Source organism: Phodopus roborovskii, unplaced genomic scaffold (assembly GCF_943737965.1).
Source record: "Phodopus roborovskii unplaced genomic scaffold, PHOROB, whole genome shotgun sequence".
In the NCBI taxonomy this organism is placed as follows: Eukaryota; Metazoa; Chordata; class Mammalia; order Rodentia; family Cricetidae; genus Phodopus; species Phodopus roborovskii.
The window spans coordinates 13804412-13831511 of record NW_026126547.1 but is presented as its reverse complement, the minus strand read 5'-3'; the positions used below and the strand labels follow the sequence as shown (position 1 = coordinate 13831511).

At 37.3% G+C, this 27100-nt stretch overlaps 1 protein-coding gene across 2 annotated transcripts in view; it reads left to right on the top strand.

Annotated features, from left to right (window-relative positions):
- Ugp2 (UDP-glucose pyrophosphorylase 2) overlaps window positions 1-27100 on the top strand; it is a 47755-nt gene that overhangs the window by 2140 nt on the left and 18515 nt on the right. For both annotated transcript variants that reach the window (XM_051200658.1, XM_051200657.1), the window contains exons 2-3: window positions 16104-16231; window positions 17069-17176. In XM_051200658.1, coding sequence (XP_051056615.1) covers window positions 16118-16231; window positions 17069-17176 — 222 coding nt within the window. In that variant the 5' untranslated portion in view covers window positions 16104-16117. The remainder of the gene's footprint in view (window positions 1-16103; window positions 16232-17068; window positions 17177-27100) is intronic.

Here is a 27100-nt window from a genome sequence, read left to right as displayed (position 1 = left end):
GAGAAAAGCAAACAAATTTCTTGTCTTGGGAATTTAAAAAGTATTAGACTCAAGATATTCCATGTAGTTAGTATTTTTAGGATAGCTTACAAAGTTGATGCACTTTTACAGTTTTTGCTATTCAGATTTCTAAATCAAGTATACCTAAGTGGCTGTTGACGTCTGTCATTTCACTTTTTTATCCACTTTTTAAAAGCCTTTTATTTTGAAATACTTGTACATTTTCAAGAAGTTGCACCATTAAATGAAGAAATTAACATAGTTGTATTAACTAAATCATAAACTCAGTTCTGATTCTTATTTCCATGATGAAACCCAAGTGGCCACATTTGCTTTATTTGCTAGCCACCTTTACTTGGAGTAGTAGTTTTCCTTTTACACAAGCAGATGATACTCTAAATGTTTTTCTTAACTCAATCATGCTTTTTATCATTGCATAATTTTTGTACTTTAAGTATGAAACCTTTGTGTTTACTTTGGCTGTTGTTACAAATGAAAGAACTAATTGGCTAATTTCAGAGTTGTCTACACACATTGATTTTCAAGCATAATAGTTGGAAAATTCTGGTTTTCATTTTTTTTTTTTTTTTTTTAAAGCTATTCAGTTCTTTGATCCCCTCCTCCCAGAAGTTACTGATGTTTCGTTATACTCACTGGTACTCTGTTTATGCTGTTTCATAAGAAAAGTGTTAACAAATGTTAGGATGTAACTCTTTTCATATATTGTCTCATTTAAGCTTCTGAAGAGCCGTAGGAGGTATTGTTTTTCATGACTTTGCAGCTAATGAAAGTTGTATCTTGTCCAAAGATGAGCTGGTGAGAAGCCCTCAAATTCATGAGTTGTTTAAAACTCCCGTCCTTTCCAGAATCTTTTGTTGCTTCTTACATTAAAAATTTTATGGGGCTGGAGAGATTGCTCAGAGGTTAGAAGTGCTGGACCCAGATTCAATTCCCAGCACCCTCATGGCAGCTCACAACTGCCTATAACTCCAGTTCCAGGAGACCTGGAACCCTCAGACATACATGTAAGCAAACAAAAATGCACATGAAATACAAATAAATAAATTTTTAAAAAAATCGAAGAATGGCCTATTCTTCAAGTAGACTACTACTTCCTGTTGACAAAGATAATATATCCCTGGGGGAAATACAGTTTCTTGAAAGCAGATGTTCCAAAAGAATTTACCACAAGCGGCAAATGCCCACAATTTAAAATGTTCCATATGCTTTTAAAATAGGTTAGCTTATTCTGTGCTTTTGGCTTAGTTTTTTATGACATACCTTAATTGCCTAAATGCTGAGAAAGATGGCCTTAGACTTGTTTCCTATTGCTGAAAGGGGATTGTAGACACTTTTCTGAACCTTAGATTTTACCTGGTAAAATTTTGATGTTGGTGGCACACACTTTAAATCCTAGTACTCAGGAGGCAGAAACGGCAAGTTATAGGACAGCCAGGGCTGATACACAGAGAAACCCTATCTTCAGGTGGGGGTGGGAGCCCAAAACAACAACAACAACAACAACAACAGAAATGAGAATTGGGAATATAGTTTAGTAATCAGCATGGGTGAGGCATGGATTCAGTCTTCTGTCCCTACCTCCTCCACTAGGTGTTAGTGCTTATGCCTTGGGGTTATTGAGAAGTTGAAATAGGGTGTTATATTAAGTGACTGAGCTAGGCAAATACTGTGGCCAGTAACTAATAAAATAATTATGGCCTTTCAGATAGCATACTTACCTGACATGCCAGCAACAGAAGTATAAATAGACAGTTCTGGTTTTCATATTCCAGATTTAATATTCTGGTCAGAATACCTGAAAGTTGGTATATTTAAAAGAAAATTACTAACCCTGTATAGGGGATGAAGGGGAGGGTAGGGCAGGGCAGGGTAAAGCTTGGATAGCATGGTGGTATATACAAGTTACATTTTAAAGTTTAGTTAACATTTTTTTTTACTTGAATTCTCATGGTATGCATTGCACTATATTGGATTTCCCTTAAGGTACAAACTTGGGGTCCAGTAGATCTTCGTATTATGAACTATTCATTGAGGATGTACATTTTTGGTGGTAACGAAACATAGGGGTGCTACACTTGGCTGGACTTCAAATCGAAGCACTACTTTTTATTAAGAGAACTATCTTCTCAGCTACTTAGACAATAAGTTAGTGGGAAGTTTTCAGTTAATAAAAACACTTAATACTATTTAGAGAGGTGAGTTCTCCATGTGTCATTACTGGCAATAAAGGCCGAAGTTTCTTTGCATGTTACCTTAAGTCTGTTTTCTTCAGGAGCGAGTCGGTACTTTGTCGGGGTGATGCTTTTAGAGCCGGGAGCGTACTATCAAGCTGCTATATTCTCTTGCCTACCTGTGAAACTGTTGTCTATCGGCTTTCTCTGTTGCTGGGATTATTGCAGGGCCTCCACTTTTCTATGGACACTACCTCTTTCCTGCCTGTCACACTTGGAGGTAATTTGTCAGCAGATGCCATTTGAAGTTTTCCTTTTAAAAAGTTCTGGGAGGTAGTGGTGCACGTCTATAGTCCTAGCATTCAGGAGGCAGAGGCAGGCAGATCTCTGTGAGTTCAAGGCTAGCCTGGTCTACAAAGTGAATTCCAGGACAGCTAGGGCTAAACAGAGAAACCCTGTCTTGAAAAACCAAAACCAACAAACAAAAAGTTCTGAGAACTGTCTCACTAAATGTTTGGAAACTTATAAATGGTGAAGAGACTGCCAGCCAGCTAAGGCTAGGTTAGATGCTTAATACTGTAATTCTAGAAGTACTTTCACAACTATTGAGTATGCCGTTATCTATCTAAGCTGTGTAAAAATATCCTTTATTCTTAAAATTTTTAAGTATTATATTTCAGGGACAGCCATATAAATACATTTTTTATTGCTTAAAAAATATTTGTGGCCTGTCATCATTCCCATTTGCTGGGAATTTTTGACTTGGTAATTCCTATTTGGTAGATGGCAGGTGGTCAGATACTAAGATTACTTGAACTAATTATAACTTAAGGGTCTCAGATGAGTATAAGGGTGGCTTGATTGTCAAGGTCAGCTTTGGCTTCTTCTCAGGTCCTAAAACCTCTTGCTTACCATTGAAATAATTAAGGTATTTTTTACGAAGTAGGATTATGGTATGAATTAAGTCAGTAGTAGTGACAACAAAGTAATTACTAAATCACTCTCCTTAACTCTATAGAGAAAAGGGTGGTTTTGCTTGTGCATATATGCCATTGGAGTAAATTCAAACAATGTTAGACTATGTGTGTGTGGAGGTACTCAGATTTAAATGTGTAAAGAAAGATGGCTGATTTGAGCCCTTTGACAGTGTGGGATTCTTTAGAAACTGGAGGTTTTCTAAAGACGGTGGCCCTTTTAAAACAACCTACAATTTCTTTTCTAAAATATTCTGTTTGAACTTGGAGAAACAGTGTTTGAATTGTGAACATTTTTTTGTCTTTTATAGATTGTCCCAGGCATAGTTACTATTAATTGAAGCAGTATTTCTTAGATCTCTAAAATTCTATCAGACATAGATTTTTCTATTAATAACTCACTAAATTTTTTGGAAATTGGACTCTGTTAAATCATCTCAAAAAAATTAAACTTTGTGTTTTGATTGAGCAACATTTGTGTACAAACTGTAATAATGTTGCATTTAAAAACCATTTCCCAGTTCTCTTGATTGGTGATGCCAGCATCTCCTTTAGTTTGTTGTGAAGTAATTGTCTAAGGCTCCAGTTCTCTGCCAATAGTTTTCATTGTTTATTTTTCTCAGTCATGGCCAAAAGAAATCAATTGTGTCCCCTCGGCCATTTTGACAATTAAAGATTGTTCTGAGAATTAGGGAGAAACAAGCTATGCTGTCTTACTTAGCTTAAACAATAAAATGTTTTATTTTCCTTAAACATTCCTAGATATTTTTGTTGGTTTTTCTTATGTAAATCAAGACTTTTCTATTCCTTTGTGGTTTTACTTGTATCTTAAAAAACAATGCAGGCACATTCATTGTTTTCATGGACTTGAAATAGTCATGTTATGCTTACTCTACTTTTTACTATATTGTAAAAATACTGTTTGGGGAGCAGCTTTTTGAGACAGCTCTTCTTTCTCCTTGACCACAGTAATCTGAAAAGCAATCAGAGTTGCTGCTTTGGCGAAAGCTGATACAATATTTTATTTGTGTTGTAGTTTTGCTTAGACTTATAAAACTCCATGCATACAGAAAAAGTTATAAAAATATATGCAGTGTCTTAGGCTAATTTGTACAAATGCTTAAAATATTAGCCTTGGTAATAAACTATAGATTACCTAATTTTTGTTTTCATTGCCCGGGAAACAATATTTAAGGAAAAATGTAAGAGCATAAGACACAACAAGGTAATGCTTTAATGTTTAGTTTTACTATCACCTAATAACATCATATGACAGACATTGGGTCTCTGGTTCGTATTGATTTGGTAGCATGGATCTGGAGTAATAGACCATGTAAATGTAACTATGAGTGGAGTTTTAATGTAACTGTCAGTTAAAAGAGAAGCAAACAGGGTGCCAGGCAACAGAATGTGGGTACCACTTAGGAAAATCATCTTCTCTGGGCTCATTTCTGTATCCTTAGGGTAAAGACTAACTGACCTTAAAGGCTTTTCCAGGCTTAAAATTGTATCAAAGTGTATTTATGTTAAGATACAGAACAGAGCTCCCAGGTAATTTTTTGGCCCTTGGTGACTTTATGTTCACTGCTTCCCCTTGGCATGACTTTCTTCTCAGCTACTAAGTCTAAAAATAAAGTGATACTACTTAACAAAGGTACTCTGAATGTTTTTCACAAGTAATATTTTATTCTTTAATTGAGATTTTAAGAACTTTTCTAGATTGGAGATGTTGTTAATTGTGTAGCATAACCCTTGATTCGTATGTCTGAAGCACTGACTTCAATCACCAGCACTACCAAAAGAAGTGGACTTTATTTTATGAAAGCAAGGTTGATTTTAATGAGAAGTCTATTTTATGTATCCTGCCAGTTTTTATATAAAGAGAGCAATGCATGATTATAAACTCTTGAATAGTCTCTTAATCTTGTTGTAAAGTCTTATATCCTTTCTATTTTTGTTGTCACAACCATTTATTGGCTGGGAATGCAGCCCAAGCGTAGAACACTTGCCTAATAGGAACAAGGTCTCACCCCAAGCATTTATTAAACATCCATGTGGATCTTTTCTCTCCCTCTCTTTCTCTGTTAGTGTGGAATACCTCTCTCCTCTCTCTCTTCTCTGTCTCTCTCTCTCTTTCTCTGCCTTGTTTTTTAAGATAGTCTTTTGTGTAACAGCCAGGGCTGTCCTGGAACTCTCACTCTGTAGATCAGGCTGATCTTGAACTCAAGAGATCAGCCTGCATCTGCCCCAAGTGCTGGGATAAAAGCCATGCACCACCACCACCTGGGGAGGAACACATTTCTATAAAATCCTTTGTCAACTTATAAAATAATGTGTCACTAGTCAGAATTATATTTCATGCCTAAACTAATTAACTGTAAGAAGTTAGACCAATCTGGGCCTGTTGCCATCTCGGAAACATGCCCTTGAGGTATAGACTAGGTGATAAGAAGAACCAGAAGCATGGCTGCAGAAAACATTAAAATAAATGAAATATTATCAAAGCAATACTGGCAGTGTTTGCTTATTAGAAATGCATATTCTTCCAACCCAAAAACTTTTGAGTCAGCACACTTGGGAATTTGCCCAGGAATCAGTGTTTTAATTAGCTCTCCAGGTTATTTATATGCAAATTAAAGTTTTAGAAGAACTGCTCTAGAAATCACAGAGTAGGAAATTGTAGTCTTTGTCACTTTGTAGTACTCTTATTAGCTATGAGCATTTTTAAAAGGTACGTCAGTCTGGGATTAAGATATACTTGGATCATGTTCCTGATAGCTCAAGAGTTAAGAACACTTGTTGCTCTTGCAAGGACCCATGCTTAGGTCCCAGCGCTCACATGATGGTTGGCTTACATGGTGGAGTTACCATCTGGAACTCCAGTTCCAGGGAATTTGATGCCCTCTTCTTGCCTCTGGAGGCATCAGGCTTGTGCACACATGCAAGTAAGATACTCATATACATAAGATAAAATAAATATTTAAACATCTCTTTTTAAATTGTAAGAAAAGAAATTCCTGGATAATGAATTTGTATTTACTAGAGTATTCATTGAATCATTGAATATTCCACCAAATAAGGAAGAGATAGTGCAGCTATGGGAATCTATTCATACCTCTTGGCATCACAAGAGTGGTAGATTGGTTAGAAGACCATTGTCCTGAACAGAAGAGTGAAATGCTGGTAAAATTAAGGTAGTTTTGATAAAAAGAGAATGGAATTGTGATGTAAATAAGCAGTTTTATTCCTGGATTGAAGGTAATGTGGGGGCAAAGGAGGGAGGAGCCAACCTTGTGACGTGGGCTGTAGCCTGTATGAGTTAAGAAAATGTTAATGGGGGGGGGGGGGGCAGAAAGGGTAGGAAGTTGAGTTTGAGGTTCCCTGAGAATCCAGTATAAAGAATTGATAGATAGTAAGTCTGGAGCTGGTGGTGGTAGGACTTAGATGAGAGATGCATATGTAAAAGAGACCAATAAGAAGATCCTAAGAGGGGATGGCTCAGTGGGTAAAGGTGTTTGACACCAAGTGAGGACCCACACAGTAGGAGAGAATCAGGTTCTGTAAATTGTCTTCTGACCTCCCACCTACAACTTGTGCATGCGAGCTGTGTGAAAACTGTTACCAGTAGTGAGATTGGCAAGGAAATAAATGAAAAGAAAATGGTCTGGAGACAGTCTTTAGGGAACTTGGTAGGAGAAAGGAGGAGCCAGTTGTAGAAACTGGGACATTATCACAAAGGTAAGCCAAGATGTCAGATACTCTAGGGTAGTGGAGTCCAGAGAGGAGTTTTGTTAGGAAGTGTTTTCACAACGGATTGAAGGACAGAAGAATCTGGTTAGCTTGAATTGGTATGTCTAATCAGTATATACTTGGACCTCATTCATTGTTATTTCCAGTTATGATTACATTTTGGGAGTCTTATATTTGTTGTTTTGTTGTTGTTTAAGCCCTTTAATTTGAATACTTAGGAGGAACAGGTGGGTGAATCTCTGAGTTCTAGGCCAGCCTGGTCTACATAGTAAGTTTCAGAACAGTCAGAACCATGTAGAGAGACCCTGTCAAAAAACAAAAACAACAACAACAACAAAAACAATAGATAGTTGATTGTATTTGTGGTGAGATGAAAGGATAAGTGGTGAGGTTGACTAGGGATGGTTCTCTTTTGTTGCCCATGCCTTCTACCTTCTGCTTTTTTCTGGGTTTTCTGAATGTCCTGTAATGTCATCTCTACCCCCACCCCCACCCCAACTGCCTTCTCCTGCACTTGGATAGTAAAAAGTCCATAATGTTGAAATTTTAGTTCTGTGAATAAGGAAGAACTAGATTATAGCAGGAAGTGGGGCTGAGGAAAACAATTACTGCTTGGTCTGTGTGATATTTACTAAGGTATAATTAAACCAGCCAAATCATTCTAGCAAGTTCTAGTAAGCCCAGTTTTGTGTGATGTGGAGTGATTCTGTTGGTTGGATAGATAGACTTTGGAGGAGAGTGATATTTAAGGATTTTTATTCCAAAATTTAAAGAAAGCCAGACTAGAGGAAAATGAATAGAATGTGTTGATTTGCTGTGGTTGGATGGAGCTCAGGACAAAAACCAACCAACCAAACCTTGATTTGTAGTCCTCTGTGTAGGCCTTATGGACGTCATGTATTTCAACTTCAGATCCCTTATGCAGAAAGTGAGGAGAATAGAAGTGTAGATTAGTTGCTTTCTCATCTTCAAAAATGTTTTGACTTAAGACTATGGTAATGAAATAATGGTAATGTTTTGACTTATGACATGACTATGGTAATGAAGTAGTGGAGGATAAATTCTCTTTGATAGGAGGTAGGAAGGGAAGAAACCATTTTTATGACATTGGAAATTTTGCATTATTCCAGGGATTCTTTCATTGACCTTCCCTTGAAAACATAGTTGCCATTGTCAGAAATGTTAACTTGAGAATGTTAAGTCCTAGAAAAAAAGTTCTGCAGTCTGTACTTTATTTTTCAGAAATTTCATACCTTCCTTTAAAAAAATTGGGATGAATAAGTAACTAACTGAATTTTAGCTCGGTGCCTTCTAGTCTACACTGAAGCATGAAAGATCACTGCTTTTGCTGAACCAACTATCCTTCCATCCTTTTCATTTAATTTTTTAACAAGATCTTACTGTAAAATTCAAGCTGGCTTCAAACTTATTCTCTTCCTGCCTAGCCTTTTGAGTGTTGTGGTTTCAGGTGTGTGCCAGTATATTCAGCTATTTCTGTGTTCTTCTTAGAGCCCATCTTTACCCCTTAAAAACATTTAATGATTAAGGGAAACTACAGCAGAATGGGGTAGAAGAGGGTAATGAGTTTGTTACCATGTTCTTTCTTTTGGGAGCTGATTATATTTGAAGGAATATATACCAGGATAGAAAAAATACCAGTTGTTCCTTCTGTATACCTAGTACTTATCAAAGAATTGGGGAAGTCCAAGGAATGTTTTTTATAATTCAGATTTGAATCTGTGTTTGGTATTTTTTGAGGATATGTCTGAAGGTTGGACCTACTAAAGTTGATAGATATCTAAGGATATCTTTCTGCCAGCCTTTCCTCCTTGGGAGGATACTGACATGATAGATTCTGTGTATTTTCACCTTAAACCTAGTAAGTTAATTGGTAGGTTGTTGTAGAGAGGGAACCTTTAAAATTTTTTTAATTTCCTTCATTTAGCTAAATCTCAAATAGCCACTTCGTTATATTTAAACTTTGCATTTACACTTATTTTTAGCTCATGTTGGCATTTGCCTAGAGTATAAATTAAATGTTTCATTCACTGTTTTTTTTTGGGGGGGTGTGTAGCTATCATATTTAACTTCAGGTAAAAAATTGCAGTCAGTAAATAACTTCTAAGTCTGACAAAATTTTTTGTTTAAGAATCATTGCATAGTTATTTCAGGATCTGTTCAAACTGATCTGTGGTACAGATCAAAATAGTTCATGTTTTTAAATACATGCCTTTTTTCTTCCTTCTTATTTGGAGTTTTTTCCAAATTATTTGTCAACTGTTAGGAGAAGTGGATTTGGTAGAATTTCTTATTTCTCTTTGCTTTTGATTGGGATGTTTATGACTAACTGCTTTAGTTTCTTTCTCCTTGATTTCTCTGCAGTAATGAACTGTAATCTGGAATTGTAAACTAACATAAACCCTTTCTCCCTTCGAGGTTGCTCTTTGCTAAGCTATTTACTAAAGGAATAGAAATGAAACAAGAACAGCCTGTTGGGCAAGAATCTTAGTCCTATCTGACTCAAGTTATCTCTGGGATTGTGAGAACATGCTACCCAGGAAACTTTGGGGCTTTGGTGTTCAGCAACAAAAGTAACTTTAGAACTAAGTAGTATGTGTTGTTGGTTTTCAGTCCAGGTGTGGGTCCTTTGCTTGTCTGCAAACTTCATCTCTGCTGGCTAAAGTAGCTCAGGATCTAGGTTCCCAGTTCTTACTCCTTGTTGATTTGATCTCAGATATTTTCTTGGAGAAAATTTATACCAAATCTTAAAAATTAAAACAGCAACAACAAAACAAACAAACAAACAAGTTAACTTGTTCCCCACTTTTCTACCACTGTGATCTATTTACTTTTCTGGTTCATCAAACCAAAACAGCTTTAAACTTTTCCTACTCATTTACTAAAGACAGTCCTATCTCCATGAATATAAACATAGGTTTAATTCTGCAAGTAAAAAGACTTCCCTTGAGGATTAGTTCCAAAGGGCCACCCAGCCTTTTTATACTTTTAACTGGAATGGCAATTTAGGGGCAGGAGGGGTCATTGAGGCAGTCTTACTAGTTTCCTAACCTGGCCTTGAACTCACTGATCCATCTGTCTCTGCCTCCCAAGTTCTGAGCTTAAAGGAGTACAGCATCACATCCAGCAAAGTTGTGGGGAAGTTTGTTTGTTTGTTGGTTTTTTTAGTCTGGGAATCTTCAGATATACTAAACACATGTGTACTCTACCACTGAACCTACACATAACTGAATGGCAATTTAACACAAAAAAGCCAAAGCTATTCACATAGCAGTCCTCGTCTCTGAACTCATTATTATCTACCTGCCTACCCACCTACCTGTCTAGATATTATTTATTTGCCTGCCTATCTATCTATCTATCTATCTATCTATCTATCTATCTATCTATCTGTGTGTCCCCTCTCCTCTTCCTTCTTTTTCTCCCTGCCCCCTGCCCTGCCCCGCCCCAGCTTTTTAGGAAAGAGGCTAAGTTGCCTTAAATGACTCAGAAATACTCATGGAAGGGAATAACTTTTCAGTATTTTTGTGACATGATCCTGACAGAAACTGACAGTGTGGCATTTAGGTAAAACTCCAGCTCGATATGATTAAGACTTAAAATATCTGGAATACAGACTACTGTTTCTGAACATTTTGGGGCTATGCTCAGTTGCTTCCAAGGAAATTGGGGTGGGGACAGGAGCCTGAAGGGACATTATACTAACAATCTGGTTTCTTTGAGGACTCTAAGAATGGATGGAGGAGTGTTTCTCTCTTCTCCAGAGGTCCTGGTACTTGTGTCTACTTATTGTCTCTTGGATTACATGCCATGATGCAACATCAAAGATGAAAAAAAAAAATGAAATTTTGAAAAAAGCTAATATATACAGTATATTGTCTGGACTCAGTACAAGTTTGGTGAAGGAAAATTTTGGCTGAAGTATAAAAGCTTAACTTCCAATACCACCCTATAGCTAGACATATTTGTAGAAATCAAAAGAAGTTCTCTAATGTGCAGGCTACTACCACTCTACCAACATTGGAGGCTATACAAAAAAAAAAAAAAAAAAAAAAAAAAAAAAACAAAAACAAAAACAAAAACAAAACAAAAACAAAAACCTAAGATCTATAAGACACACTAGAAGTAAAGATTCCTGTACTTTATCCATTCCTCTGCTTGTAAAGCACTCTTCCTAGAAACACTGCTTGGACTATCTATCAGGGGCAATTAAAATTCAAGTTCCCCTTTCAACCAAAGACCTTAACAGCACAAGAAAAACTAGAAAGCTTCATCGGGGAGCCCCCAAACATCACTAGTCCACTGGTACATATAGGATACATCTTAAGTCTGTTTTCTGACTTGGTTTTCTGACTTGTTTTATGGGGGCTTTCAAAATCCTGATTTTTCTCCTTGTGTCCTAACAGGCCTTCCTGCTACCTTCCCGAAAGTAAAACTTTTCCTTACTCAAAGTCTAATGCTTTTTTTAGTGGCCAGAGATTTTGCCTTAAAGTTAACCAAGTAACTATAGTAGCCTAAGAACCTTTAACACAGAGCCTCAGGCTCCACAGATGCTGCTGTTGAGCCCTGCCTTCTCAGTGTTACATGAATAAGACCTGGAAAAACACTCTAGCATGACCTCCTTCCAAGGGTAAAGGTACTGAAGACAGATTGACAAAAGACAGTTTCACAGATTTTCCCAAGTCAAATTGTTCACTCCAAAGACAGAGATAGAAACTTCTTTGTTAATGTTTTGTCATATGTGTTTATATTTGTTTTCATGTAATTGTGTGTCATTTTATGTTAAGACAACATAAAACTTAGTCTACCCTCAGAAGTTCCCACAGTAATTGAGTAAAACTTAACATAGCCAACAGTTTTCAAAACATCTAGATAAACTTACTCGTTGTCATTGTATATGATAATGGTGGCTATTTTTTAGTTTTAATAACTAATAATATATTTTAAGATAATTTTTTACATAATATTAAGATACTATAACCATTGTCTGTCTACTCTTGATCTCATCTTTCAAAAAACAGGCTTTTCAAGTGTCGTACCATTTAAGCTTTAAACAAAGGAAAGAAGGATGGAGTAGAAACCAATCTGTTGGTTCCTGCTCAGCCTACTTTTAAAACTTTAACAATCAGGCTAACTCTCCATGCCTTTAAAAAGAAAACTCCTATGCTTTATTTATATTAAGAGTATATCTTTAAAAGTACAGATTTAGATTAAGAATGTCTCTAAAGATGATATGATCAACAGTCTAACTTACAGATAATACAAAATCTCTGGTATTTTTAAAAGGATCTGTGTATCTGGCTATTAGGGTGTATGTGTGTCTCTCAGCCCTGATCCTGTAAGTAGTCTATTGCTGGAAAATAAGCTAGCTCTTAAGGCATGGGGGCTTTTGCTCCAGGGTTCAACTTTTCCTCCTGGACAGCTACCCTCCCCTCATCTGGATTACCGTCTTCTAGGCTCTGTTATTCCTAAATTAGAAATGAGAAAATTAGTTAGTGCCATACAGTTTTTTCCTTTCTTTCTTCCTTTCTTTCTCTTTTCATTTCTTTTCTTTTCTTTTTTTTTTTTTAGATAAGGTTTCTCTTTGTAGCCCTGGCTGTCTTCAAACTCACAGAGATCCACTTGCCTCTGCCTCCTAAGTGCTGTGATTAAAGGCATATGCCACCACTACCCTGCTGTTTTCAGCTTTCTTTAAATAATATATGTAAAAAGAACTTTAAGTTTATCAAAAATAAATTTAATGTATCATACTAAGCCTGTTAGGCTTCTAATTAAGAAACTGAGTCTTAAATCAGATTTACTTCAAAAATATGTTTTTTTCCAAGCTCTGTTAACAAAACTCAATTTTAAAGAAAGGTTTGTTTTTCAGCCTTTGGTAACTGACCTTCCAGGTATTCACTAACCATACTTGAAGATGTATGTTAATGTAAACATACAGACTAAAGGGGCAGCCAGTATTTTAGCCCCTGCCCCCAGCACATCTGAGTTCCATGGAATGATGGACACTTCTCACCTACAGCTCTGCTAATATGTCTGTCCTGTTGATTCAGAGACTGTACTCAAAACCAGTGTACATTGTACAAACAGGAGGGTCAATACAAGGAAAATGTCTTCAATGCTTCCAAGGGAAACCACGTAGTCAGCAAATAACATAGATAAGGAAAAATTAAAGGAGCCAAGGGCTCCTCAAAAGTCCCAAGTTACCCCTGTGGACCAGACCGTTGCCTGGCCTTAATAATAAAAAAAAAAGAAAAAGTTAGTCTGGGGCTATTTACATTTGCTTATAAACAGAAAAGTAGAAACAATTGCTAGGAGTCTTAGTTGGGGTCATCCTTTTGGGTTCTTGTTCCCCCGCATCAAGACATCCCTTTTGTTATGCTCCCCATCCAGCCTGCCTCCAGCCTGCCTCTTGTACCCAGCCCACCTAGCCAGCCCAAGGAGCTCCCTTTAGTTCCCACCCCACCATCTGCCCAGCCCCCACCCCCAGTTTACCCAGGAGATTGCTTCTACTTTCTCTTCTTGGGGAAATCCATGCATCCCTCTTTGGGTTCTCCTTGTTTTCTAGACCCTCTGGGCTGTGAATTGTAGGTTGGTTATCCTATTTTTTACTCCTGATAACCACATATGAGTGAGTACATACCATATTTATCTTTCTGGGTCTGGGTTACCTCACTCAAAATGAATTTTTTTCTAGTTCCATCCATTTTTTGTGCAAATTTCATGAGATCATATGCCCCACCCCACCCTTCCCACCCCCCTCCCCAGCTGAGTAGTACTCCATGTGTAAATGTACCACATTTTTCTTTATCCATTTTTCAGTTGAGGGTTATCTATGTTGTTTCCAGGTTCTAACTATTACAAATAATGCTATGAGCATAATTGAGCAAGTGTGCTTGTGGTATGATTGGACATCCCTTGGGTATATGCCCAAGAGTGGTATAGCTGGGCCTTGAGGTAGATTGATTCCCAATTTTCTAAGAAACCTCCATACTGATTTTCAAAGTGTCTGTACAAGTTTGTACTTCCACCAGCAGCAGAGGAGTGTTCCCTTACTCTGCATCCTCTCCAGCATAAGCTGTCACCAGACTCTTAGCAGTGGTGGAGAAGAGGGTGCCTGAATTGGCCATCTACTGTAACCAGATTGGTGACTTCCCTTAGTTGCCATCATCAGAGAGTCTCAATCCAGTAATGATGAAAGCAGAAGCAGAGATACACAGACAAGCTCCGAAAGTCTTGCGGAGGAAAGGGATGAGGAATTATACCAGCCAGGGGGGTCATGATGGGGAAACCCACAGAGACAGCTGGCCTGGGCTCACAGGAACTCATGAATGCTGGACTAACAGTCAGGGAGCCTGAATGGGACACACCTGGCCCCTCTGCATGTGTGTGACAGTTGTGTAGCTCTCTTGGTGTAGCTCTCTTAGTGTCTCTTGGTGGGGCTTATGGTGGTGGGAGCAGGACCTCTCCCTGGCTCTTGGCTGGCTTTTGGTAGCCTGTTCCCCATGCTGAATTGCCTGGGCCCACCTCAGCATAGGGGGAGAGGCTTGGGACTACCTCAGCTTGATGTGCCATGCTTTGTGCAGGCCGATGGAGGGCCTGTCCCTTTCTGGATGGAGATGGAGGAGGAATGCATGGGGAGGTGGGTGGATGGGAAGGTAAGGGCATGGGAGGAGAGGAGGCAGAGGAAACTGGTTGGTATGTGAAATGAATAAAAAAAGATTTGTTTTATTTTTTATTTAAATAACAAGAAACTGAAAAAAAGTAGAAACAACAAAATAAAATTATTGGCAATAATACAAAACTAGAATTTAAAAGAAACAGTAGTTCAGATTTTATACAGGCCTTCCCATTAAATCCTGTGTATGGGCTACTAGCATGATAGGTAGCATTGGCTGTGCTATAATACCAAGATAAGTTCTATTTATATGAATCTGTTTAGGTAGATTTTTGTAAATCTATCATCAGTTGTAACTTTACTTGAGTTTTGATTTTCTTCATTATTTTTCTTTTGACACTGTTGGTACTCGGTCTTTATAGGCTTCTTTCTATATAAGGGTTCTCTAGAGGAGCAGAGCTGATAGAATGAATATATAGAAAATCGATGTTATATATAAAGTGTAATATTTAATTATACTAAAACTACATATTTAACTATAATATATAATATTTGTAAACTGTATGTTATAATTTAATTCTATATTGCATGTACTACTGTAAATACTATAAATATGTGAGGTTCATATAGTAATATATTAATGTATAATATATTTAATTATGTATTTTAATGTGTGTTGTAATTTTTAAAAAGTGACATGAGAGAAAAAGATGCCATGAGACAACTAATGTGGAGGTTTTTTTTTCCCCCCCTAGGGTAAAGGAAATGGGAAAAGGGGGAGACCAGCATCTTGGGACAGGAGCAGTAGAAGAGAAAGGTGGAGGGAGAGAGATTGGTTGGGGGGGGGAGACAGAGAGACAGAAGCAGAGAGGGAGAGAGAAATGGGAGGTGGGCAGGGCCCCTTTATAAAAGAAAGTAGTGAATGTGTGCAGGTGGTGCTCTTAGTGGCTGCAGCTGAGGGCATATCCTGGCAGAACCCCAAGGACAGAACCCCAAGTACGGATGCCTGAATACTAACTGGATATGCTTTATTGAGATTGGCTTACAGGCTGTGATCCAGCTAGTTCAACATGGCTGTATGCTAACAGAAAGTTGGAGAATCCAGTCATTGTTTAGTCCACGAGAGTGCATGTCTCTCAGCTGCTCTTCATTATAATGTGGAATCCCAAAGGAATGGGTTCTGATGTCAGTAAAGAATGAACTTGCCAGTGAGGGCGAGAACAAGCAAGCAAAGAGCAAAAGCTTCCTTCTCCTATGGCCTCTGCTGCCAGTTGAAGGTGTTGCTGAGATTGAAGGTGGGTCTTCCTACCTCAAAAGATCCAGATTGTAGGTGTGAATAAGCAAATCACAGGTGTACCTAGCCATTTGGGTTTTACTTAAACCAGATGTCAACAGCCAAGAATAGCCATCATACTTTCTTTAGCATATTTCCATTTTGTTAAAAAGCAAAGGCCAGCAAGTCTTCACCTTAACTAATCTGAAAATAACAAAATTCGTTAAGTCTTCTTGTTGCTGAGTGATTTTAATCAGTGACCTTATATTTTTTTATTTAAGACCTTAGTAAAGCTATGTCTCAAGATGGTGCTTCTCAGTTCCAAGAAGTCATTCTCCAAGAACTAGAATTATCTGTGAAGAAAGAATTAGAAAAAATACTTACAACAGCAACCTCACATGAGTATGAGGTAAGAATTTTTTTTTTTGCTTTATGTGTCAGCATGCTCAGTTGCTGCAAGTGGTGATTTTCCAGCTTGGAATAAGCATGGGTTATAACATCAGAAAGTTAGCATTGTAGAACAGCCAAGGGTCTTTTTTTTTTTTTTTTTTGGCTTGTAGTAAAACTACTCTTTTTTTTTTTTTTTTTTTTATTCCAAGTTGAGGAAATTTCCTAAGTCACCAAAAGAGTATGGACAGAATTGTACTTTATTTTGTGTTTTAATATCATTGGGTAGAGAAATGGTTACTGTGTTTAGTTGGATCTATAAGGAGTTAGTCTGCCAACCATGTACTCTTAATTCCTTTTTCCAAAAGCCAAGTGTAGCAGAACTGTGCTACCGTGACAACCCTCATAGGAGTTTCCCAGAGTTGAGAAGCCTTTACTTTTCTGTTATCACATTATCTTTGATTTTCGATTTCAGTTTGTATTTAGTGTTTTGAGGTTAGTTATGTTTTATTCCTTTTCTGTTCTTTTGGTGACAACTTATTTGCACTCAGAAGTAGTGGAAGATATTGATATATAATAGGGACCATGTTGAAATTCCTAGGAACCAAATATTGTCCAGGTTACATGGTAACTGAGTGGTGGGGGATGGGGAAGAGTTTGACTTGTATGTTAAAGGATCCTTTAACTAATTCCTTGTAGTTTTTCTACTTTAGTTTCAAACAGACCTTAAAAATTGATTCCACTTTATATTCTAATAGTGTAAGGATTTCACTTAAAGTTATTTAAAGTATAGTCTGTATCTAGTTTTACTACATGTTAAACATTTTGTTGTTTATAATAATTGCTTCTATTTTCGTAGCACACTAAAAAAGATCTTGATGGATTTCGGAAGCTATATCATAGATTTTTGCAAGAAAAGGGACCTTCTGTAGACTGGGGTAAAATTCAGAGACCTCCAGAAGATTCGGTAAGTTTTACATGAAGTGTAAGAAAATTCAAGGTAATTTGGGATGTTGGGTTGTGAGGACTTAGAAAGGACCATATCAGCAAATACTTTGCTTTCAGTCTATGATCTGTGATCTTCATGCTGGATTGTGAAGGTAAAAAACAGTTAGTGCTTTGTGAAGGACTTCTCAAAGTCTAATTTCACCAAAGCACTATCCCATTTTTTTTTTTAACATGTTGTCATTAGTTTACAATCTACTTTAGTACAAAACATACCATAAGAATTTCGTGTTGTCCTCCCTTCTAAACCATTAGTTTCTTTCTGCCTACAGCATTGTGCTGCAGGCACTTACCTAGATTTTAAAGCTCCCTCCATGCTTTTAATCTCTGTAACCCTGTCTGTCTACCTTATGCTAACCAGCCTAGCATTTCCTTCATTTCATGTCTTACTTCTAGATTTCTGCATGTATTATTTTCTTTAACTGTCAAAGTCCTGTGTGTTTTTTTGGAGGCATAGTGCTGATACCTGCCCCTGTCATTGTCCCCTAGCAGAAAGCCCCACTGAGAGGGTGTAAAAGGTAGCATTAGATGTTAATATGAGCTCTATTACTTTGTTTTATGTAAAATGAGAATAATACCAGGTTGTTGTGAAGCTTTGTTTAGAGAATATAGATAAAGTAGAATCTACCCTGAAGCATTTTGTAGAGATGGTTTTTTTTTTTTTAAAAATAAACTATTTTTAACACATTTCTTATGTGTTTGTAATCTTGCTAACAGTTTTGAAATGTGATTCAGAGTAAACTAAGTGAAGTCTGGTCCCAGTGTTTTTGTTTACCAAGTTTTTCTGGTCCACGTGTGCTAATATAACCAACCATTGCAGTTTAAGCTAACAGAGTCAACTTTTAGATTTTTTTATTTCTAGTGATAAAGTCATAAATAAATTTCTACTTAGGAATAATAGTCTTATTCCTACATGTAGAGAAGTTCTTGAAATTTTAGATTTATAAATTACATGCTTCTTTAAAAAGAGAAAACAAAATAAACAAAATCTCTGTTAGCTGTCTGGATTGTATTCTCTTATTTTTAACACTGAAGTTAAAATTCCTCTTGATGAGTTGGTGAGGTGATTTAGTAGGAGGAGGAACAGTGCTTGCCTGCAAGTCTAAATACCTGAGTTCAGTTCCTGGAACCCACAGTGGGAGGAGAGAATGACCCCTGAAAGTTGTTCTCTGACTTCTACACTTGTGTAATGGTTCATGTATACACACATAGTAATAAAATTGATTTTAAAAATTCCTCTTCTTTATAATGTCAATTTTTTGGTTGTGGAGTGGGGTTCCTAATTTTGGTCTTTGTTTTACTTGGCCCTAGCACATTTATTTATTTACTTATTATTTATTTACTTATTTATTTGCTGTTAGGTGGCAAAATTAATATTTTCTTTCCCAAAGAAAATGGGAGAGAATGCTTCTGTATATGATCTTTTAAAAAAAAAAAAAAAAAAAAAAAAAAAAAGAACATGATTCATCTAGTTTTTAAAAGTATTTGGGAATAGAGCTAACATAATGATAGATTTAGCCACTTTTAATACTTAAAAGTTTTGCCTTAGAATTATTCCTAACTGAATAACCTGAATTGACTAGTGTATGGTGTGCTCTGGCTGCAGAGCCTGATGTCAGCCAAGGACAGGCAGAGTGGTAGACCCCTTTGTGCAGCGCCCACCAGCCCTTGCAGGTGGGGTGGGTTCCAGTGTAATGCTAGGGTTGAAAACAGGATGAATCAGCTCTAGAAGCTCAGAGGGGTAGGCCAGTTTGCCAGGTGGCAGGATTTGCTGGTAGTGTACAGCTTGTCCTGTAGTCTCGTGTGTACAGTGAGCAGAAGTACCTGAGCATCAGATAAACTAGGGCAACATTCTAAGAACTCATCTTTACCTCCCCTCCCTATGCCAAAAAGTAGAGAACATTTTTTATATTAATTTTGTTTCACAGATACCTACCTTTATCAAAAAAAAATTCACTGAAATAATTTTAAAAGGAAAAAGAGCCTCAACTGTCCATTGACAGATTTAGTTCTAAAGTTGTGATTTCATAATTTCTTAACTCTACATCCTAGATGAACTTAACCCTTTGAACAAGAAAGAAAGCACATGTGTTTGTTGCTTTTGTTGTTTAAGATTCAAGAGTCTGCTTTGCTAGAGGAGAAATCTCTTTATTTTGAAAGGTTATGAGATATAGTGGGTGTTCTTAAAGTGAGGACTGGAGGGTGGAGAAGAAGGAAATCAGGTCCATCCTGGGACTTTACCCACCCACTTCCCAACAGCATTCTGCTAACTCCTTTCCAGAGGCCATGATGGAGATGCACAGTTAATGTGAAAAAAGAACAAATAGAAAAGAAAATAAGAGATGCCTTTTGTATGGCCTTTTGTCTTTGTGTCTATAAAAGTTTAAGTTTCCACTTAAAAAATATCCTTCAAAAGAAGCCCTGGTCTTGATATGCACTTGTAATCCCATAATCCCTTATGATATGATGTCAAGGATTTTGTGTTTCAGAAGTAAAAAATTATTTGCACTTCTTTGTCTCGTGTAGTTTTGCTATCAACGTTTGCAAAGTATTCTTTCACATAGTTCTTCACCCATCCTTCCCTGCCTGAACGCCAATAAATTCTTCTTACATCTTAGAGATGATAAGAGATATAGTTTTCCTTTCAAAATATAATTTCTACATAGTCAACAGTCTTTTCTTTTAAAGTACAGGTAATCATTATCTTTCTGGCCAAATTGAAATGACCATGGGAAAACAACCACTTAGAGTGCCATTGTTAATGTTAGTCTAGCTTCAAAGTGTGCATAAACATTTGCCATCCAAAGTGTGTAGTGTACATAAGCACTGTCATCCAAAGGTCCTTTGGTATTGTGTGTATGCGTGTGCATGTGTATGGAGGTGAGAGGACAGCTCTCTTCTGCCACCTTGTGGGATCAGGAGGTTGAACCCAGGTTGTTGGGCCTATGTGCAAGCACCTCTACCTACTGAGCCATCTTGCTAGCTTGCATCTGTTTTGTACATAGTTTAGAGTATTGCCATCGTTTATGAAGTTTCATTGAAACACAGACACATATACCTCATCTGTAGCTCCTGTCTTGCTATAATTGCACAGTTGAATAGTTAAAATGGAGGCAATATAGGTTACTGTGATATGTAAACTATTTGGTTGCTGAAAAACATCTAGTAAAAGCTGATTAATTACAGCAAGTTCAGACTGTTGAACTGTACAACCAGGGGTGGGTACATGTTTTTTTGTGGAGCATGTGGAATTTGTATATAAAACATACGTTCCCTGACTTTTGAAGAGCCATCTGTAAAAGCATTAAAAGCAATCTCTATAGTACTTTAGATGTAATTTTAGACAACACCCCAGGTATTGTTAAAAAACTGTAAAAGGGGATATTTTGAGCAATGATTATCTATAGAGCCCAAGTAACATTCTAATGCAACCTGTCAGTTGTTACCAATGTGGAGCAAATAAACCTGCATTTTAATTAGTGGTGCAGTGATTTCTGTAGGTCTTTACCAGTAAGTTATTAAAGACATGTCCTTCCCACCATTATTAAATCTTTAATTCTTACAAGTAAGTTACAGTTTGTTGTGGAGAATTATGATATATATATATATATATATATATATATATATATATATATATATACACACACACACACACACTTTTATAATATCTTGTTGATATATAATTCCAGCAAGTAATGAGGAAAGATAAGTAATTGATAAAGAAGCAGGGGATTAATTTTATGAACTATCACTTTATCATTATTTAATAAGCTAATAACCTGCCCAGCTTCAGGTGTTACATTTCTTGTAGAAGTTAATTGAGGTTCTCCAGAAAGAAAATTAAGAGTGGACTCAAATCATTAGTAGTGATGGACAAGATAGGAGTGTTTTCAATTAACATTTTCAATTTTGCTCTTTTAGTTTATTGATCATGAAAGTTAAGCATTCATTTAAGTGTTGTTAAGATGAGTGGTAGAGGAGAATGTCATCCATGTACTGAATGATCAATAACACAAGTTAGCTGGTGCTGGTTCAGGCTTCTAGAATCTGATCCTGAGCAGTTTGTCATATGTATCTTTAATAAGTACATTACAATTTGGAAAAATGGTTTTCTGTTGTAACACAATCCCTGTGTACAAGGAGGAATAATTACATGGAAATGCTTCTCAAATACATAAAGGTGGGTTCTAGAGGTAAGCTACATGTATATATTATCTTAAGGGCCTAGGGGAGGGTCTGATGGAGTCTTGGTTATATAGATAGTATAGAGGTAATTTGGGTTCTTAGCTACCCCTGATCCTAGTTGGGGGAGTCCCTGGCCATACAGATAATGCAAAGGTCACCTAGATTATTAGCTGAGTCTGGTCCTGCATATGGGAGCTTGGTATGGCCTGGCCCTACGGATAGCATAAATCACCAGGTTATTAACTACCAGTATTCTTGGTGGAAAAACAGGTTTTACATTTCTCCCTTTGAAAAGACAACTCTACATATTTAACATTCCTGGTTTCCTTAGTGTGTATTTGTGAGAGCAAGGACCTTTATGCTCCCAACAGATCTTCAGTGTGTGTATGTGAGACAGAGAAAGGGGGAGAGAGAGAGAAGAAAAGAAAGGAGAGGCAGAGACCACTTGAGATCATGGTGCGCATGTGCAGGTCAGAGGACACTACCTCCCACCTTGTTAAGATATGGTCTCTAGTTTTTTCACTACCTACCCCAGTCAATCTGGTTCTCACAGGCTTATGGGTCAGCTAGTTGTGTTTCTGATCTCCAAAGGAGCATGTCCAGCCATCCATTGTATCTCTCATGTAAAGTTTATGTTACAATTGAAAAATAAAATGGTTCTGCAGATCTTCTGGGAGGTGTGGCATGAAATCTAATTGGTTTTAGTAATAAAAAACCAGAGAAGATATTGGCATTAAAGCTGAAGATCAGAAAAGCAAAGTGGCCAGCCACTAGAAAGTTCACACCTCTACCAATGCTCAGACTGAAAGGGCGATCCTGTCCTCAGACTGCATTTGTCTCCACCAAACTTCTGACTGCACTAGCTCCTGTCTCCTTCGCCTCATATTCTTCTCTAATGCTGGGATTAAAGGCATGGGATTCCAAGTGCTGAGATCACCTTTGTGTGGGCTGTTTCTCTTTTAGATTGGCTCAATTTCATGTAGCTCAGGGTGGACATGATCTGTCTGTCTCTCTCCTGAGTGCTGGGTTTAAAGATGTGTATGTACCATCACTGCCTGGCTTCTGTGGCTATCTAGTGTGGCTAGCTTTGCACTCTGATCTTCAGGCAAGCTGTATTTGTTAGATCACAAAAAATATATCACCACAGAGAGGATTTTTTAATGTGAAGCAAAGTAAACAATCTATACCCTTACCCTTTCTGCCCTAAAATTCCTTGGGGGAATCTTATTGATTCTTTTTTGGGAGTGTGGGCTTCTTTAGTTTTAAACAACTGAATATCCACTTGCCCCATTTTGTATTTAAGACAAAATTAGAAGTTTACACTTAACTACCTCAATTTGGGAGCTTTTTGTGAGAATTACGAGCCCCCAGAACACTTGGATTTATGTATGTGTGTATTTTTTCATAAACTGTCAGTGTTGTCATATTCTCAGAGGAGATCATGACCTGTAAAAATTAAGAACTGCTCTTTTGCAAACCTGGTGGCACAAACTTTAATCCCAACTCTTATGAGGCAGAGGCAGTAGGTTGTACAAGTTCAAGACTTGCAACACCTACATATTTCCAGGTCAGCCAGTGTTACCTAGTAAAATCTTGTCTGGAAAAAAAAAAAAAAAAAAAAAAAAAAAAAAAACAAAGAACAAACTGAATTGGTGTCTTAGAATGTTAGTCAAGCAGCGATTATCAGGTGCTTCCTCCTTGACCATCACTATCTAGATTCTAGAACTACAAAAACAAATAAAGATTTCTTTCAAGCATTTTACCCTCCTGTTTGTGGAGAACTTGCATCCTGAAATGGCTGATTGCAGAATGATGCAACATAAGAACCAGAGGGTACTGTAGAAGCATATAACTAGCATGGATATAAGAAAGACTTTGTGGTCTCCTTGGATGATCTTGAGGCAGACTTCTCTGGGAGTAAAATACTAATCAAAAATGAATAAAAGCTATGGAAGTAAGAGTCCAAAAGTAGGACATAAAGTTACTCACATGATGTCCTTTGTGTGGGATATGTCATATGCCAGATGCATCTGTATCTCCGTGTCTAGAGTCAGAAAAAGAACCAGAAACTGAGTTTCTTTGTCCCTCTATTGCCACTCGTGTTCACTGGCTGAGAACCCTTCTCTGGGTGGTGTGCACCAGGGAGATGTCACAAACTAATTTCCATTTAAAAAAGACAGGAGGTGGGACATGAAACAAGTTTAAGCATCATCTGTCCTTGTGTACTTCACACAGCACGTAGTTGTAGCAGATTTGGCAACTTGGTTGAGCATTGAGAGGTTGTCAGCATCTTAGCTATTTACACTTCTTAAATGTTAGCTTTATTAAGGTACAATTTCTCAGTAGTCAGTTTCTCCCTTTTTAATGTACATTTTATGATTTATGTACCAACACAATAAATACACATGATTTTTCTATCATCATCAACATTTCCTTTGTGTCCCTTTAAATGGGCTGCTGATTCTAACTTCATCGCTTAACTACACAAGCTAAGTCAGTTTATTCAGACTGTTCCTAAGGAACAGGTAGGTTTGCCTAGCCTCCACCCTCCCTTTTATGTCACTTGGCCTTTCTCTTAGCTCAGTGGTTCTCAGCTGTGGATTATGACTTCCATCTCGGGGAGGGGTTAAACTATCATTTTCATAGGGTTTGCATAAAACTATAGGAAAACACAGATCTTTACATTACGGTTCATAACAGCAGCAAAGTTACAGTTATGAAGTAGCAATGAAAATAATTTTGTGGTTGGGTGGGTCATACAACTGAGGAGGGTTGAGAACTGCTGTTAGCTGTTGGTAATGTACACATATTTGCCCTTTAATTTTCCATAGAACTCTTTGTATAGGTTTTTCTCTGTTTTCCTCTTCTAGATTTCCATTTTCATGTCTACTTCCACAATGTGAATATATAATTAAACTAACAGTGTACCTTTTGTGCTTTTGTTAATTGTTATTTGATAACTCTCAGTTTAAAGCTAATATGCAGTGTAATCTGAACCATATTTGTCAAGGAATTTATATAGGATCATTTAGTTATTGTAATCCCTTCTTCCAATGAAGGCTAATAGGTTGGTGTGAGGCAGTAGGGACAAGGTGGCATGAGTTATCAGATTCCTTCAGGTATTCTGTTATCATTTTTTCCAGCTTCCTTAATCACCTGACTTTGTCCTTTCTAATCCATACTCAAGTGGAATGTTCTTTGTAAACTACCACCCTGCCTGTCTGTTATCATTTTTCCCAGCTTCCTTAATCACCTGACTTTGTCCTTTCTAATCCATACTCAAGTGGAATGTTCTTTGTAAACTACCACCCTGCCTGGTAGGGATGTGAGCTAGATGCCTCACACAGTTGACTGATGTTATGATTTTAGCTCTATTTGATATTGATAAAAAGGTAATGGGTATACCTGTTTGTATGTTTAATGATTTTTATTTACTATCTATAAATGTTACTTTTACGTTTTGTAGTTAAAAGATATTTGGAAGTTTTTTAATCCCCTAGAAATTCTATACAAATTTGAGAGTTCCATAAGGTATAGGGGTTGGTATTTCCTTCATGTTTACCTTTCTGCTTTGTAGGATCTTGCCATCTATAAAACCTTGCTTTTTATTTAATTTTGGTTTTGGCATCCTGATTTTTCTGCCAGTTCTTCTGTAGTTTACCAGGTTTAAAGTACATAAGAATATTACAATTTTATATCTTCAGTGTTTTGCAGTTGTCCCCATTTTTATAGGATGGCAGTAGGTATGAGATTTTGTAAGGTATCAATAGTAAGAAACAAAGTACTGTACAACTGAATGAATTAAGCAATTTATGATATATTTTTTGTTTGTTTGGCTTAGTTTTTTTGAGACAAGGACTCTCTATACAGCTCTGGCTGTCATGGAACTTGCTCTGTAGACCAGGCTGGCCTGAAACTCACAGAGGTCTCCTGCCCCCAGGAGCTGAGATTAAAAAGGGGCTTTTGCCACCACTGCCTGGCTACAGTGTGTTTTTAGATAATTGTAGAACAGTTTGACTTATGTGAAAGTTTCAAAGATCAACTTTGTTTTTAACTAGGAAGATAAAGGAGCTTCCCAAGCTAATTTTTATTGTCTGTATCCCCTTTTAAGGTCCCCGAGTCACAAAGACCACAAGATGATTACTTAAAAGTACTGATAGAATTCTTTTTCAAATCAGGACAAGTCATATAAAAAGAGAAACATGGATATGTCAGAAGGTACCTGTGACTAGACTTAGTATGGCAACAGGTGGGAGCAGGCCATGAATGGAGATTATTATTTATAGAAGCCCTTGGAGAATTACAATTATTCTGTTCTGTCAGGGGAGCATGAAGTACCATTTCAAAGGTGTTTGTTTTATTTTTTATTGTCAACTAAGCCAAAGGTTGGTTTCTAATGGTAAGGCTCAAACCTGGGTCTTAGGCAAGTTAGCCCAGTCTTCTGTTTTTAGCTTACTAGAGCAACATCCCCATTCAGGATTTCTCAGTTAAGAAATTTGATAGATCTCTTGGAGTGCTCTATGTGCCAAATGTAATGACTATTGCCAGCGTTTTGTGCTATATGGCAAGCATTGTACTGAATCTTTTATGTTGCGGATGCCATTTAATATAAAAACTAACCTACAGAACTTCAGTGGCAGCAGGGAGACAGCCACCAGATCCTTGATTTACACTAGTTTCAGGAAGAGCCAAATAAAGTTAGTTTATTAAGTATTTGATAGCCCCATATAGGAATAGGACATTGCACAATCCAAGATACAGATTGGGGTTTCTGGAGGAAGAATTGCACTGGTGTCTTTGCCATGGCAATATGTATAATCCTGTGGCTTTCTAAATTACCTATCTTCCTCCATTTTTTCTTCCTTTCATTCATTCTTTGGCAGTTTTATGCATTTGTCAAATGACTCTGGTCACTTACTCCCACTCCTTTCAACCCCCCCCCCCCACATATACCTGTCCCACTCCACCTTCATGGCTTTTGGTTTGGTTTTGTGACCCACTTAATTTAATCAGGGCCATCTGTGTGACTATTGGAGTATGGTAGGGTCACCAGTGGTTATATAACTGAAAGCATTGACTACTTCCCAGAATCTTTTTGTAGGAAACAATTTAGCAGTGAAGGTTAGGACTCCCTCCTTCCCCTCATCCCCTCATCCCCTCATCCCCTCATCCCCTCATCCATGCTTGGCTGTTAATTGGTTCATTCTTGTGCAGACTAGGTGCAATTATTCCCAGTTGTTTAAGTTTGTACTTAAACTGATTGACTGTTGCCCAGTAGTTAGCATTTTGAAGCCTCCCCTCTCCAGCTCTTAGATCCTTTCCACCATGTTCCCTGAACCTTGGAAGAAATGGTATACTGTCTGGTTTAGGCATATAAACAAGAGATAATAATGATATGTTAAAGAACTCAGAGGATGTGCTCCTTAAGGAAAGTATACTGGTGAAGTATAAGAGAGGCCTTATAAGCCTAACAAACCATGCCTTCCATTAGGATTGGTTTGGATTTTTGCATTGTGGAAACCAAAAACAACAAATATGGAGAGGTAGTATGCCAGCTTGGTGATATTCATGAACCTGGGTTTCTCTGTCATATTGCATTGTCATTCATAGTGTATGTCCTGTCCCAAGTGACCACAAGAATGAACTGTAATTATATCGCTATTCCAGATTACAGGCAGGTAGGGAAGGAGGACATGCCACC